Source organism: Gorilla gorilla, chromosome 10 (genome assembly GCF_029281585.2).
Source record: "Gorilla gorilla gorilla isolate KB3781 chromosome 10, NHGRI_mGorGor1-v2.1_pri, whole genome shotgun sequence".
In the NCBI taxonomy this organism is placed as follows: domain Eukaryota; kingdom Metazoa; phylum Chordata; class Mammalia; order Primates; family Hominidae; genus Gorilla; species Gorilla gorilla.
In genome coordinates this window covers 53,374,478-53,387,787 of record NC_073234.2, presented here as the reverse complement: position 1 = coordinate 53,387,787, position 13,310 = coordinate 53,374,478, and the positions used below count along the sequence as shown (strand labels likewise).

The 13,310-nt window shown below is 50.5% G+C and overlaps 1 protein-coding gene across 4 annotated transcripts in view; it reads right to left on the bottom strand.

Annotated features, from left to right (window-relative positions):
- VDR (vitamin D receptor) overlaps nt 1–12,890 on the bottom strand; it is a 63,230-nt gene extending 50,340 nt beyond the window's left edge. The window contains exon 1 of one of the 4 annotated variants that reach the window (XM_055357355.2): nt 12,778–12,890. Coding sequence is in view for 2 of the 4 variants with exons in the window: in XM_004053019.4 (XP_004053067.1) it covers nt 12,387–12,453 (67 nt within the window). In the remaining 2 variants the exon portion in view is untranslated. Of the gene's footprint in view, nt 1–12,386 lie in introns of all 4 variants that reach the window. The other 3 variants (XM_004053019.4, XM_004053018.4, XM_055357354.2) reach the window with 3 other exon arrangements.
- Nucleotides 12,891–13,310: the final 420 nt, after the last annotated feature.

Genomic DNA, 13,310 nt, shown 5'->3' with positions numbered 1-13,310 from the left:
CAGGCAGCTCCGGTCCCATACACGGCTGATTTGCCCAAACATATCCTCTCCATCTTCTAGGTTATTAGTGAGGGTGGACACTTCCCCTGTACCGTGTTCATGCAGCTTCTCGGGACCTGGGCCACGTAGGAGGTTCCCACTCACTTTCAAGGGCAGCAGCAGTCACCCCAAGGTGACATCGGCTGCTCCTCCGTTTCTGATTAGAATGACTTCCCCCTAACGAGCTTTTCCAGAGCTGTTTGGTCAGGCTTCTGGCCATCCTTCTGGGTAGGGTCCCTCTTCGGGACACCCCTGGAGGGCCAGGGATAGGACGTGGCGGCATTTCTTCTTGGCTTCGCACTGTGGTGGACATTGACTCTGGCCTCTGCTGCCTTATCTCTGATAGGGTCCCTGCCCATGTTTAAGTGCCAGCCACATGGAAAGGCCTGTACTGGAAGTGAGAGACACAGTGGTGAGCAAGACATAGACCCTGTCCTCTGGGAGCTTACAGTCCACCGCGGGTTGGGGGGTGGGGATGGGGGACAAACAGGAACCTCCAATTCAGTACGACACATCCTACGATCCAGGTAAGTGCCAGGTCTAGAGGGAGCATATGCAAGAGCCTCTGCCTCATCTTGGTGAGAAAAGAGAAGAGAAGGCTCTTTGGAGGCAGTCCCCTCTCAACCTCTCCACGGAGACAGGAAGGAGCAGAGGAGTGTAATGTGGTGTGGTAAGAGGCGTAAGGAGCACTCCAGGCAGAGGATACTGCACATGCAAAAGCTGAGAACGAAAGGGAAAGAACATGTTTGGGACAGAGAAACTCATTCAATATGGCTGGAGAGAGGGACAGGGTGCCAGGAAGAGACGTAATAACTGGCCACACTCATGTCAAAGGCCTGTAGGAAGTACATTCCACTCTTTTCTCTGTTTCTTCAAGTTAAACCCAGTGAGTCTTGAATATCAGGAATTTTTAATTATTGCCATGATTTATTGAAACTGAAGAGTTTCAGACCCCATTCAGATCCCCATTCCAACCTGAATCCACCTTGAGTGTTGTGACAACAGGGCCTCTCTCATTGTTTCATTGAGACGTTAGCTATGAACAGGCCTCTTCTGCAGCACAGCTGAAGTCCCAGCCTGGGTACACACAAAGCCACTGTCCCCCACAGTCCTTCGGGGAGATCCTTAACCCTGAGAAGAATAGGACCATCAGTAGTCAAGCTAGAAGGGAGAGGTAAAGGAGAGAACTGAAAAACTCAGCCTAGCTGAATAGAAAAAAAAAAAGATTTTGTGGGAGAAAATCAAAAGAAAGAACAAATGATTCAATAAGGGCAGATGGAAGGGAGGTTAGTGAACAACTCAGCTGCCATATCACTAGTGCAATCCTTACTTAATTCCTCAGTCTGTCCAGGGTGCTCAGATATGGTTGATGGGCACAGAGAGAGGTGAGTTGCCCACAGCCGCAGGATCCCCAAATCTGCCTCCACCAGTCCACTCAGCCCATTCAGCCCACTCTGTTCTGGTCAACAAGGTCACTTGCTCATTGCCAGGAATTTGTCTAAGGAAGGGCATCAGGCAAAAGACACGATGGTCACAAACAACACTCACCACAGACGTGTGTGGAGCATCTCACATGCAGATAGGCACATGCCAGTCCATATCCTGAGTCTGGCTGTCCAAACTCACTGCTGGCCAACATGACACAAGCCTTGCCTTACCCTCAGAGCTATAATTGAAGATAACCCTCTTGGTTCAACGTTTCAGGCCAAATATCAGAATCTGTCTGGAGTTTTCTTCCCCAGGGCCACAAAGTGGTAGGAAACAGCTGTCTCTGTTCTAACCCTTGAACCCTCACCAAGCTATGATTCCCCTTCCCCAGCCCTACCCATTTGTCATCTCCCTCTTCTTTGTTTTTCTTTGGTAGCCAGGGGGCAAAGACAGAACAGATTTAAACCACAGGGTACTTTCCATAAATGCTGCCCCAGGACAGAGGAGGAGCTAAACTCAGGGTCCCTAGAGGAACAACCTCTTTCCCTAGAGGAGCAGCTTCTTTCCCTCCTGGTGGTTAGCTGTCTGCAGCCCCCGAGCTGCCCTGAGCCAGGCCTTCTGCCCACCGGATGTCTGAACCAGCTGGCAGAAGTTCCACTCTCTGCACTCAATACTCTTTCTGGCAGAGGCAAACATCCCCCAAGAAGGAATCTGATGGACTAGCTCAGAACCTAGATTCAATTAAAAGACTTGTGGGTGAAACCCCATTTCCTCTGACTGGGCTGGGCCCCACTTGGTCAGCTGGAGTTGCTGCCAGGTGGGCTGCAGACAGGTAGCATCCTAGGGAGGATGTCAGCGGCGGTGGTCCATCTCCGCCCCTGGGTGAGATGCCTACTGCTTCCCTTCACTCCCCTGCCCTTACTTTTTCCAGAACTCCCCCTGACCTGGAAAATAATTCTGCAGCTAGGCTGGTCAGTAGCCCAGGATTGAAGTTTAACAGAGATGAAAATAATTCCCCCAGTGAGTTATTTTCTGCCCAGCTTTTGGAACAATAGCTCAGAGTGACAGGCAGGGTGGGGCGGGTGGGGCGGGGGAGGCTGGCCTTGGGCCACTAACTGGGGCCACTATCCATTTAGGGCCCTTCCCATGTCCACTCCCTTACTCTTGCTGGCACGAGATTTTATAGAGGTGGGACCCTAGTCAAGGGCTCAGACTAACTGCCTGCCACACCTGCCTCCACCTGTGGATCCACATGGGGCATGAGGGTGGCAGGACAGGGAAGGCCCGCGGGAGCCAGGAGTTTCCATCCTCCGTGGCTACAACTCTTACAGAATGCAAGGAAGAAGGAGAAACACTGCGACTTTACCAAGCCTCCAAAAGGAGATTCTATAAGACTGTTGTGTCAGCTGAGATAAATATTTCAAATGTGTTATAAAAATTGTTACACTCTAAAATTACACTCTATAAAAATACTAGCTATTGCATTACTATTATTTTTCCAGGCATTTAAGAATAGGAGAGGAGGAGGAATAAATTCAGGTAAAAAGGGGAAGGCTGTGAAAAAACACCTTGAACGATTGCATGGAGCATGATCCATTCATTCGTTGTCTACCAAGCCCATCCCCAAACTTTCTCCTTTTTTTTTTTTTTTTTTTGCCTTAAGACCCTATCCTCTGTTAGTTTCCTTTTGATTTTTCTCACGCAACTTTTCTTCTAATACCTATGAGGAAATACCTTCCTGAGAAGACAGAGTATGGGAGGGAGAGAAGGAGGAGGGGAGAAAGGAAAGGAGGGGAATGTATTCTTGGAATATCTTACTCTGAAAGCTTTCTTTCTAACTCACAAGGAAGAAACACTCTGTATTATAAAGCTATTATCACATGCTGGGAGGGGTACCTTCTAGTACGTTAGTAAGGAATTCTACAGGAACAGGGTTTTTCCTATCCCACTCTATAACAGTTACCTGTTAAAAAAAACTACCAGAGGATGCAGTGGAGCCTGCAGGGCAGACCTGACTGTGATGTGTGCTGTTTGCCACCCGTCCTTCCCCAACACCAACAGTGATTACACACTCCATTTTTTTTAAATTGGCTGTCAATGTTTTAGAAATCAAGAGGTTACATTTTTGAAAAAAAATCTGAATGTCCAGCTTTCTATGAAAAAGTCGGATAATCTGGCCACACCAGGCTGACGCTCCTGCCGGAAGCCTGCTGGGCCGAGAGGGGCTGCTCCCATTAACCAGTGTGTGCTCTCCAGTCCATCTCACCGGGTCTGCATCCCTCCAGCCTCACTCATGACCCACCTGGCCCTGGCCCCCTGACCAGCACACACTGACAGCAGAGCTCACGGTTAGAAGTGCAGGCTCTGGAGGCAGCTGGCCTGGGTGTGCCCAACCCTGAATTCTCCCTACCACTAGCTGTGCAACAAGAACCAATGAAATGCACTCTCTAAGCTTCTGCTTCCTCACCTGTGAAATGAGAAAAATAACACCACCTACTGCATAGTCTGTGAGGAGTCCATGAGATAATCACGTCAAGTGCTCAGCATAGTGCCTGGCACGTAGTACCTGCTCAGTAAACGTTAGTGCTTATTATTGTGCACAATTACTGCAATGACTAAGGAGAATTCATCTGAGTTGCAGCCCAGTTTTTGAAGATGATTTAATGACACAAAGCAATTGCCCTTCAACCCTCCTTTCTTGCTCAGGCACCTGCTCTACAGACAAAACCATCTAGTGAGTATATCTGTGACATGTTAGTTATTGTGTGGAGCAGGGGCACTTCAGAGACAGGATTCAGATCTGTTCTCGGGGCTCGGAGTAGGGTGGGGGGAATGGAAGATGACAGCACTGACAGGTGGAGTTACGCACAGAGCTCTCCCCACAAGCCCTGCCCAGGACCACGCAGGAGCTTGGCATTCAGGAGGACCTGGGGGTGGGTCTGACTCTTTTCTCCTTCTCCTTCTAGGCTCCAAACCTTCGGGGGGCTTTGCTAAAAGACACCCAACCTCGAATTAGTTCCACTCCATTTCCAGTTTCCCAGGCTGTGCACGTGGTTTCAACAAAGCCAGTCAGACCTCAAATGGAGTTCATTATAATGGAATTTTACCTGAGGCAGCCCCTCCCCCACTTCTTAACATCATGGCATCCAAGATATGGGTGTGCTTGCCAAAGAGGCTGGGCAGAAGTCACTTCCTGCCCCTGGCAGAAGTCCGGAAATTCAGAGCCGTTTGGAACAAAGAACTCTGCCCCGAAGGTGTTTTCCAGCATCTCCCTGGCCAGATTGGAACTGCCCCATTCACCCTCGTACCACCTGCTGTGTTTTTTCCAGCCCTCCTAGACAGGAAGGGGAGGAGGGAAGACTGAGCTGAATGACCAGGACACTGCAGGAAACTCGATGCACCAGTGAGGAAGAGAACATGCACTCTGGACTTAAGCCTGAATTTAAATTCTGGTTCTGATATAGTAGCTCAATGTCTTTGGGCAAGGAATTTAGCCTCTTAATCTCTATGAACCTTGGTTTCCTCTTCTATAAAATGGGTATAATTTTACCAGCCTCGTAGGATTATTGAGAGGCATAAATGAGAAAATGCATGAAAAGCACTGAACATAGTACCTGGAACATAGTGAGTTATAATAACCATTGGTTAGTATGATTGTCAGCTATTACATAATATGGTAACCTCACAAGGGTCAAAGGTTGGTATAGAAAGAGACACTGGGTGGAGCTGGGGTGAGGGGATGGCTGGAGAAGGTAGAGCCCTGTCCCTGATCCCAGCACAGACCTGGGAGCCAAGGTGAGGCCCAGGGCAGAAGCACCTGCCTGCCCGGAGCTGACAGGCACAGACTGGATAGGTAATTACAAAGTTGAGGGCTGAGGTGGCCCATGCAACTGTCCAGCCAGCCACATTCCTTTGTCCCATGGGTGGCTGGGTGGTGAGTATCTGGCTGTTTATGTGGCTACCAGGATGGTGAGTGTAGTTAACACCTCTTTTCCCCAGTAGTCCCAGCAGGGTATTCGACCTTCAAAGGGAAAGGGATTCTCTACAGGCATTTGGCTCCTTTCCCCATGGCATCGCCTCTGTTCCCTCCACTCCAATCCTCCAGCTACCCCTTGCTTCTCAGGTTAAACAAGTCAAAAGGCCAAAGAACAAGGCCAGACTCTGAAGAGATGGCCAGTAGAGACTACTAAACTTCACCCCATCTCACTGGAGCCCTTAAATGATCAAGAAGCCCAGGACAGACGTGAATCCATCACTGCACCAGCCCTGTGTGCTTTGATTAGCCAGCAAACTCATGGTTCTTATACTTCCATGTCCTTTTCTCAAAACTGATGCCCAAGGAAAATATATATTCCTCCCCAGGTATTAATTGAGCACATAGTATGGGCTCACTGCTGACACCAGGCTCTTGGTTGAACTGAGGAGACCACCAAGTGTTTGGGAGGATGTAGAACCGTGGGATCCCTCAAGCACTGCTGGTGGAAGCCCAGAGAGAAGGGCTTCAACTGTGCTTAGAGGCCCAGCACAGAGCTCTCAGAGTCAGGCTGTGACATGTATGTGGTCACCTGTGCAGAGTGCAGCAGACAGGCACACACATGAGCCAGAAATTGGGTCCCTAGGTCATGAATAATGCAACTATTATAGCTAATCATTATAACTGTAGAAACTCATCTAATGCAACTTTTTCATTTTAGAAATGAAGCCTATATCAAGTGTTGAAAAGGATGGAGAACAATGGAAACTTTCATACACTGCTGGAAGTGTTTTTTGGGACAACCACTTTGGAAAGCTGTTTGGCACCCTATAGCAATGCTGAACATAGAATTCCATGGGAGGCAGCAATTCCAACTCTAGGTATGTGCCCTACAGAAATTCTTGTGAGTTTCTTATGAACCAGAAGACAAGTATAACATGTACACCCCTAGCAGTACTGTCCTATTGTAATAGCTCAACTGGAAACAACCCAGATGTCCATCAGTGAGAGGAGGATATACAAATCGTGGTGTATTTTTCCAATGGAATTCTACACAGCAGTGCAAACTCATGAACTGCAGTGGTGTGCATCGACATGGATGAACCTCAGAAAACTCATATTGACTCAAAGAAGAGTGCATCACAGAGAACACACAGGTATGCGAACTTCAAAGCCATGTGAAATGAAACAACATAGTGTTCTGTAAAATCTACATAGATGATAACTTACAAAGAAAAGCAAGGAAACAATTAACCAAAATTCACTTTGGGGTGGGGAGTAAGGAAGGGGAATGCAAATGGGGAGAGGCAGAGGGGGCTTTTAAGGTGCTGTGAATGCTCCACTCTTAACTTAGGTGGTAGGTACAGGGTATAGGATTCTTTAATCTATACATAAACATATAATCTTGTGTATGTGATATATCACAGTTTTTAAAAATGAACAAAAAAGAATTGAAGAACCCAAGTTGCAGAGAAGCTAAGTAACCTTCACAAGCTCATCAGCTAACAAATGACAGAGAAACCAATTTGCCAAATCGGAGTTTAGTCAGGTGCCAGGACAGCCATTCCTGAGTTCTAAACGGGCCTCTCACAAGGACAGGCTTCTGGGCTAGAAACTTTGAAAAGAAGTGCAAGAGTCTCTTTTTCCCCCACTGTTAAATTCCCAGTGTCTTGACTAGTACCTGGCACACCGGAGGCTCTTGGCCCATATCTATTGAATACACATGCCTTTCAAGGGCCTACCGTGTGCCAGGCACTTGACTTACATCATCTAATCCTCACGCAGTCCTACAAGGGAGCTATTACTATACCCAATTTACAGGTAAGGACACTGAGATTTGGACAGATTAAATAACTTGCCCAAGGTCACAAGCTACAAAGCGACCTCGTCAAGATTTGAACCCAAGAGTCTAACTCAGACCCTGTGTTTCTCCTGTTCTGCCAGGCCACTAGCTTCTAACAGCACTACCTAAAATTTTAGTCATCTATCAAGGAACCCTGAGACCCACAGGGGGTGGGGCAGGCTGAGCATTTTCTCTTCCTGCAACCTCTGTCTCCAGGCTCTGGCAAAGCGGTTTGTATGGCCAGGCCCAGGGCTGGCAAGCCGTGTAAAGCAGTGGTTACAGGCTGACTCTGCAGCCCTGGGCAGGTGACTGCATCTCTTTAGAGCTAGGTTTCCCCACTATGCCTGCTAGAGAAGATAACTGTACTTACCCCAAAGAGAAACTATGAGGATTGAGGGAGACAAGCAAAGCAATGTGCACGGGGTCTGGCATGAGGCTATCAGAGGAGGCTAGAGTCCATTTCTCCTTCCAGCTGGGCTAGGTTCAGGAGCCCTTAAGGGATAGCCAGGAGAGGGAAAAGGTAGGCAAAGTGAGAATAGCTCCCCATTGGCCAATGGGACAATCAGCACATAGTAGGTTTTCAATAAAGAGGCCTGTTTGAAAGATTGTTTCCTATTTGCCTTCCAGACTATTAGAGTCATATTTGATTCCACACAATTTCTCTGCACAATCCTACCTCTGTTGGGTTCTTGTTCTTAACCTGAGTAAGGTGCCCAAGACTGCCAGAGAGGCATGAAGATCTAAAAGTGCTGGCAGAGGGAGCCTCCTTCTGAGAGGCCACTGTCCCCAGAGTAACCTTTGGGCAGTCCAAGCCTGTTCTCAGGTCAACTTGTTCAAACTAGTTAGTACATCTAACCTCGCAGCTCACAAACATTTACTGCAGGTGTATAATGTACAAGACAGGGCACTAAGTGCCCTGTGGCCATCCCATGAATGCAGAGGTGGGAGAGTTCCATGCAGGTTAAGAGCATGGGCTTCTGCAAACCTGAGAGGGAGTCGTGGGTTTCCTCCTCACAGGCTATGACAGCTTGGCATGTTGATTAACCTCACGGAGATTCCATTTCCTCATTTGTAAAGGGAACATAACTGGTTCCTACCTCACAAGACCTAGTGATAGGTCTGGGAGGCACGTAGCACAGCACCTGTTACCAAGTGAGTGCTCAGTAAGTAGCTGAAGCTCCAACTCCAGTACCAGCAGGTGGCACACACTGGATGTGTCACCAGCAAAACCTCGGGCCTCATGGGTATTCCACAGTGCCTGGAATGTCCCACCTTGCATAACACCTCCAAGCTTCAGGTTGTCATCAGAAGGCCAGTGAGAGGCAGCAGCTTCTCAGGAACCAATTGCCGAGTCTGCACAGACTCCACTTTCCCGCGGGTGCAGCTGCCCACACCCTGCTTAGGACCAGGACTCTCCCCTGTGCAGAATGAGGACTTTGTATGGCATCTGGTTCTGGGAACACTGCTTAGTCTATTCCTTGGCACAGGACCTGCAGGGCAGGTTTGCAAAAGCATGACACACATTCCAACTTACAGAGTACTGACTGCTTCTGCCTTCCACTCCTGCTATTTACCAACCAGACACCCCCATCCTCCCCCAGCCAGCCTTGGGGTGGGGGGTCTCACCACCTCCCTTGCCCACAAGTCACTTCAAAGACATGACTTCCCAAGAGATCTTCACTTGCCCTTTTCATTTGTTGGCAGTGAGAATGACTTCCTTCCTGGCAGAGTAACTGAGAGTCACTACATGGTCATCGTGGCGGCTCTGCTCCCTCCACGCCTATGCCCGATCACCCACAGGCTGGACCTCTGGGGATCCCACCCTTTGCATCTGGACCATGAGGACCCAGGACCCAGAAGTCAGGACAGTTTCTCTTCCACATGTCGCCACAGCGGGATGCAGGCACTCCCATCAACGCCTGTCACTTGGATTGAGCAAGAACAGCCTCTCCCCACCCTGGACCATTTCCCCAAAAGTCAGACCAGACCAAAGAGGCAAACTCTAGTGTCTTTGGGAACTGACTCTGTCTCCTGCAATGCAGCTTCTCCCTGGCTTTGGCCTCCGCTTTGCTTATCATTTCCCCGGAACCTGATTACAGGTGACCTATGTCCTTTATCAGAGTGGGCGAGGTTTGCCTACCCTTGCCTTCCTGGCTGCTTACCTGCTTTACAGCCAGACTTTCTGTGGGATAGTGTGGTCCCCAGAGGTCTGGGAAGCTGGATGAGCAAAATGAGGAGGCTGCAGGTATGGAGGAAGAGGGAAGAGGAAACGTGAGGCCCAGTCTTGGCTCCACTATGAACCCCAATTTCCCCAGGGGAAGCTGAAGAGGAGTTGGCAGACCTTCCTGTCCCTGTCTGAGGTTGGGGTGGGGCAGGAAAACCAAAGGTGAGGCCAGTCACAAGTCAAGGGTGAAGGGAAGTCACACGAGTGGTGGGCTGGGTCCCAGGACAGGGTGGCCGGGAGCAGTGCCGCCCTCAGGGAAAAGATGAGAATTGGCTGATAACACCAGGGAGCAGGCTAGGGTGTCGGGTGCTGTCCTCAGAATTAAGCTACCCCTGTTTTCCCTTGAGCATTAAGCCTCCCCCAGCCTTATCATCCCCTCATCACTGCTGTGACCTCTGCTGAGTTTGGAGTGATGATCACTAGGGTGATTAATATTCCATTTTTCCCTGGAAAGTTTGGGTTTATGTCCATTGTCCTGGTATAACCATGCATGGCATCCCCTTTCACTCTCAGAAGTATCCCAGTTTGCAAGATACATTACACAGGCAATCTTTCTAGCATATCTAGGAGGGCACTGACACAGGAAAAGGTTAGGGACAAATCAGAGGGAAGCAAAACGACAAGCAAGGCCTTGGTGGCCCAGAGTGGCAGCCAGGCTGGCTTCAGCCCAGCTGGATCCTCTCAGAACTGGACAATAGCGGAGGGAGAGCCTGAGAACTGCTGCCTACCCTGGGGCTCAAACTGTCTTGGAGTCAGGGGCCTGGTCTGGTGGGTTCTGCTTCCTGCTATCCCTCAGAGGGCCTGGAGTCATGCTGGGCACACAAGAGGCTCTTAATCAAATCTGGTCAATTCCTTATTTCCCTCTACCTGCATCCAAAACAGAAGTGCAGCAGGGACAAATGGAAGCTGGAGCCCTGTAATTCTTTATTCAGCAACACACCAAATGTCATCTAGGTGGTCCTCCCCTCTCTGGCTCTCTGGCCCCCAGGACCTGACTGCTGCACAGGCAACAGTGAGTTTCTAGCAGAGGTTCCAGATGCCTATTCCAGCCAGGACAGCGGTGCCTCCTTAGGATGCGGGGTAAGGAATGAAACAATGGGAACTCCCTTTCGTGTCTTAGATAACCACCTGATGTAGTAGCCACCTGATGTAGCCCACTCGGTCCCAGGCCTTTCTCCATTCACAGCCTGGGCTTTGGACAACTTCTATCTGTTCTGGGGGTAGAGTGCAGGGGTTCAGGAGGTCCTCTCGGAGCTTTCTCTGGGGCTTAGTTACAAAAGAGATCAGTTTTGAGGTCAAATAGGGGAAGAATACTGAGAAACCATAAACACAAATTATCAGGGCACCCCAAACAGCACCCGACCTTCCATAATGTTTATACAAACAAAGTCTGATGGCCTCTGCCGAAGAGGAGTAAAGGGTTGGGAAGGCTTTCTAACTCTCATTTTTTCCCCTCCTTTCTTACCTCATTTTCTAGTCCCTCCTTTAGCTTGGTAAGGGTCCAAGTCACAGCTGATCAAGACCAGCCAAACCCAAAGCCATGGGACCCAGCCAGAGCATAGACTGTGAATTCCCCAGCTTTTTGCAGTTTGAGTCAGCCCCACAGCTGGATTGGCCTCCCAGGGCTCTTCTCAAATAGGTCCAGAGAGGCTACTGAGTGGGGGCCACGGACTCTGCAGGGAGGGCTACTTCTGTTCAACGATCTCTAGCACCCAAAACAAAAGCCAGGGAGAAATGTGCAGTCTTACTACCTTCTGGTCTGGCTGCATGCCAGCCCTGAGACTGTTTCAGAAAGACTCACAGTTCCCTCCAGCACTTGGACAGGGAAGGGACGGCAGGTCTCTTGACACACAACACTCTTAGTCCATAGAATTGAGGCTCCAATGTTCAGATAACCCATCTCTACCTCAGCAAATCACCCTCACTCCCTAGCCTGAGTTAAAGCCTTCTTTGCCAACACCATGACTTCTCTGGCCCCAGACTTTTCTAATTTCTTTTGCTCACCCCCTTCACTAGCAGAGATGGGCCGCTAATGAGACCACTAGGCAGAAATGGAAGGAAGGGCTGGAAAAGCCTGCAGTGCTGGGATGCACCTCCTTATCCCAGGAGAAAGATGAGATGTAGATTTATCATAAAGCCACTATCTCTTCACGGTCACCTCCTGCTAGAATCATCTCATAGCCATTCCATAAGCACTGCTGTGTTGGGTATCTGAGCCCCTGCCCATGAGGAAGACCATCATCCAGCAGGGAGCTGGAGCAGAGCTGAACTCTGCCCAGGAGAGCTTCTGCAATGCTCAGAAAATGCCTGCCCAACTGCTTGCCTGGGCTCTGGCCCCTTTGGCTGCAACTGAGCCCAGACAGGAGGCTGACTCACTCACCGCACGCATAGAGGAGGAGGAGGAACAAGAGGAGGAGGAGGAGGAGGAGGAGGAGGAGGAGGAGGAGGAGGAGAAGGAGGAGGAACTGTGAGAAGGGTCTGGGCTTGGAGACCTAAGGCTCCCCCAGCCCAGGCTAGGTCTCAGACTCTGGTCCCTGGGTGAAGAGAAGGAGGGGCAGTTGTACACTGGCCCTGGAGACCACAGGCTGTTCCCTCCTAGATACTTCTGAATCTTCCTCACCACCACCCACAGATCCAGGGCACCTCACTTTTCAAACGGAAACTACTCCTTGAGCCCCTTCCTCATTTAAATGCTTGCCCCTGAGTTCCTCTGAACATCTATTGACAGGCTGTCCTGAAAAAAAATAGGGCCAATTAGGTCTAAACTCATTGGTAGTTCAAAGAAAAGTAAAAAAAAAAAAAAGTACTTAAAAGACCCAACTTCACCATCACAGGTGACCATACCTGGGCCCTGTAAGACAATAAATAAGGTTACACACCCTCCACTCCAGCAGTTCTGAGCACCATCGACAGCCAATCGCTCCTTTTCTTATTCCTCCACTCCATGCCAAGGCGCCCCGACAGAAGAAGGAAACAAATGCTTCTTGTTGCCCAAGTGCTGAGCACTGTGTTAGCGGAGCATTTCTCCTAAGCGCCGAGGATGTCGCTGCTCCCCTCGCCAGCCTGGCACGAACTTCAGCTTTCTCAAACCTCAGTGCCCCTTAGTGTCCCAGCCTCATGGCACGACAGCCCGGACCTCAGTAGCCAAGTTTACCGCTGAGACTTAGACTCTAATGCTCGCAGCCGGGCGCTCAGGCCCCGGTATCCCCGACGCCCCGACCCCGAGTCCCTATCCTGAGACCCCCTTTCCCGCTGCTCCCGGGTTCGCACCTGGTCCGGTCGGCGGGTGGACAAGCTGTTCCGCGCTCCCGGCGCACACGGCTCCGCTGCCGCCTTTTGACAAGTAGAGACAGCCCAGCACCTGGCCCCGCCTCTCAGTCAGGCCCCGCCCCGGCCCCGCCCCGCCCCTCCGCCCCGCCCACAGGTCCAGTCCTCTCTTGCCAGGAGCTCCGTTGGCGCTGCAACCATCTTGACTTGGAATCAACCACCCTATAGGCCACGCTGTAGCCTTAGATACTCTAACTCGTGAAATTTTCATCGACCGTCGTCCATAGGGCAAGGCACGCTTCTGCCCTCTGTGGGACAGAGTTGTCGATGATTATAGGTGCGGATACCCGCTTCAGCCTGCGTTAATCGGGGATGCAGCCCCCCACCCTTCCTGCCGTGGTTCTACCCAGCCTGCTGCGGACGCCTGAGCCAGGTGCGTCACCCCCACCTGGGCTGACCAGGCCAGGACTTCGTCGTCTGCGGGACGCTGGGGGGCGCCTGCCGACTGGCACCGGCGGCTAGCTCCGCACGAATGG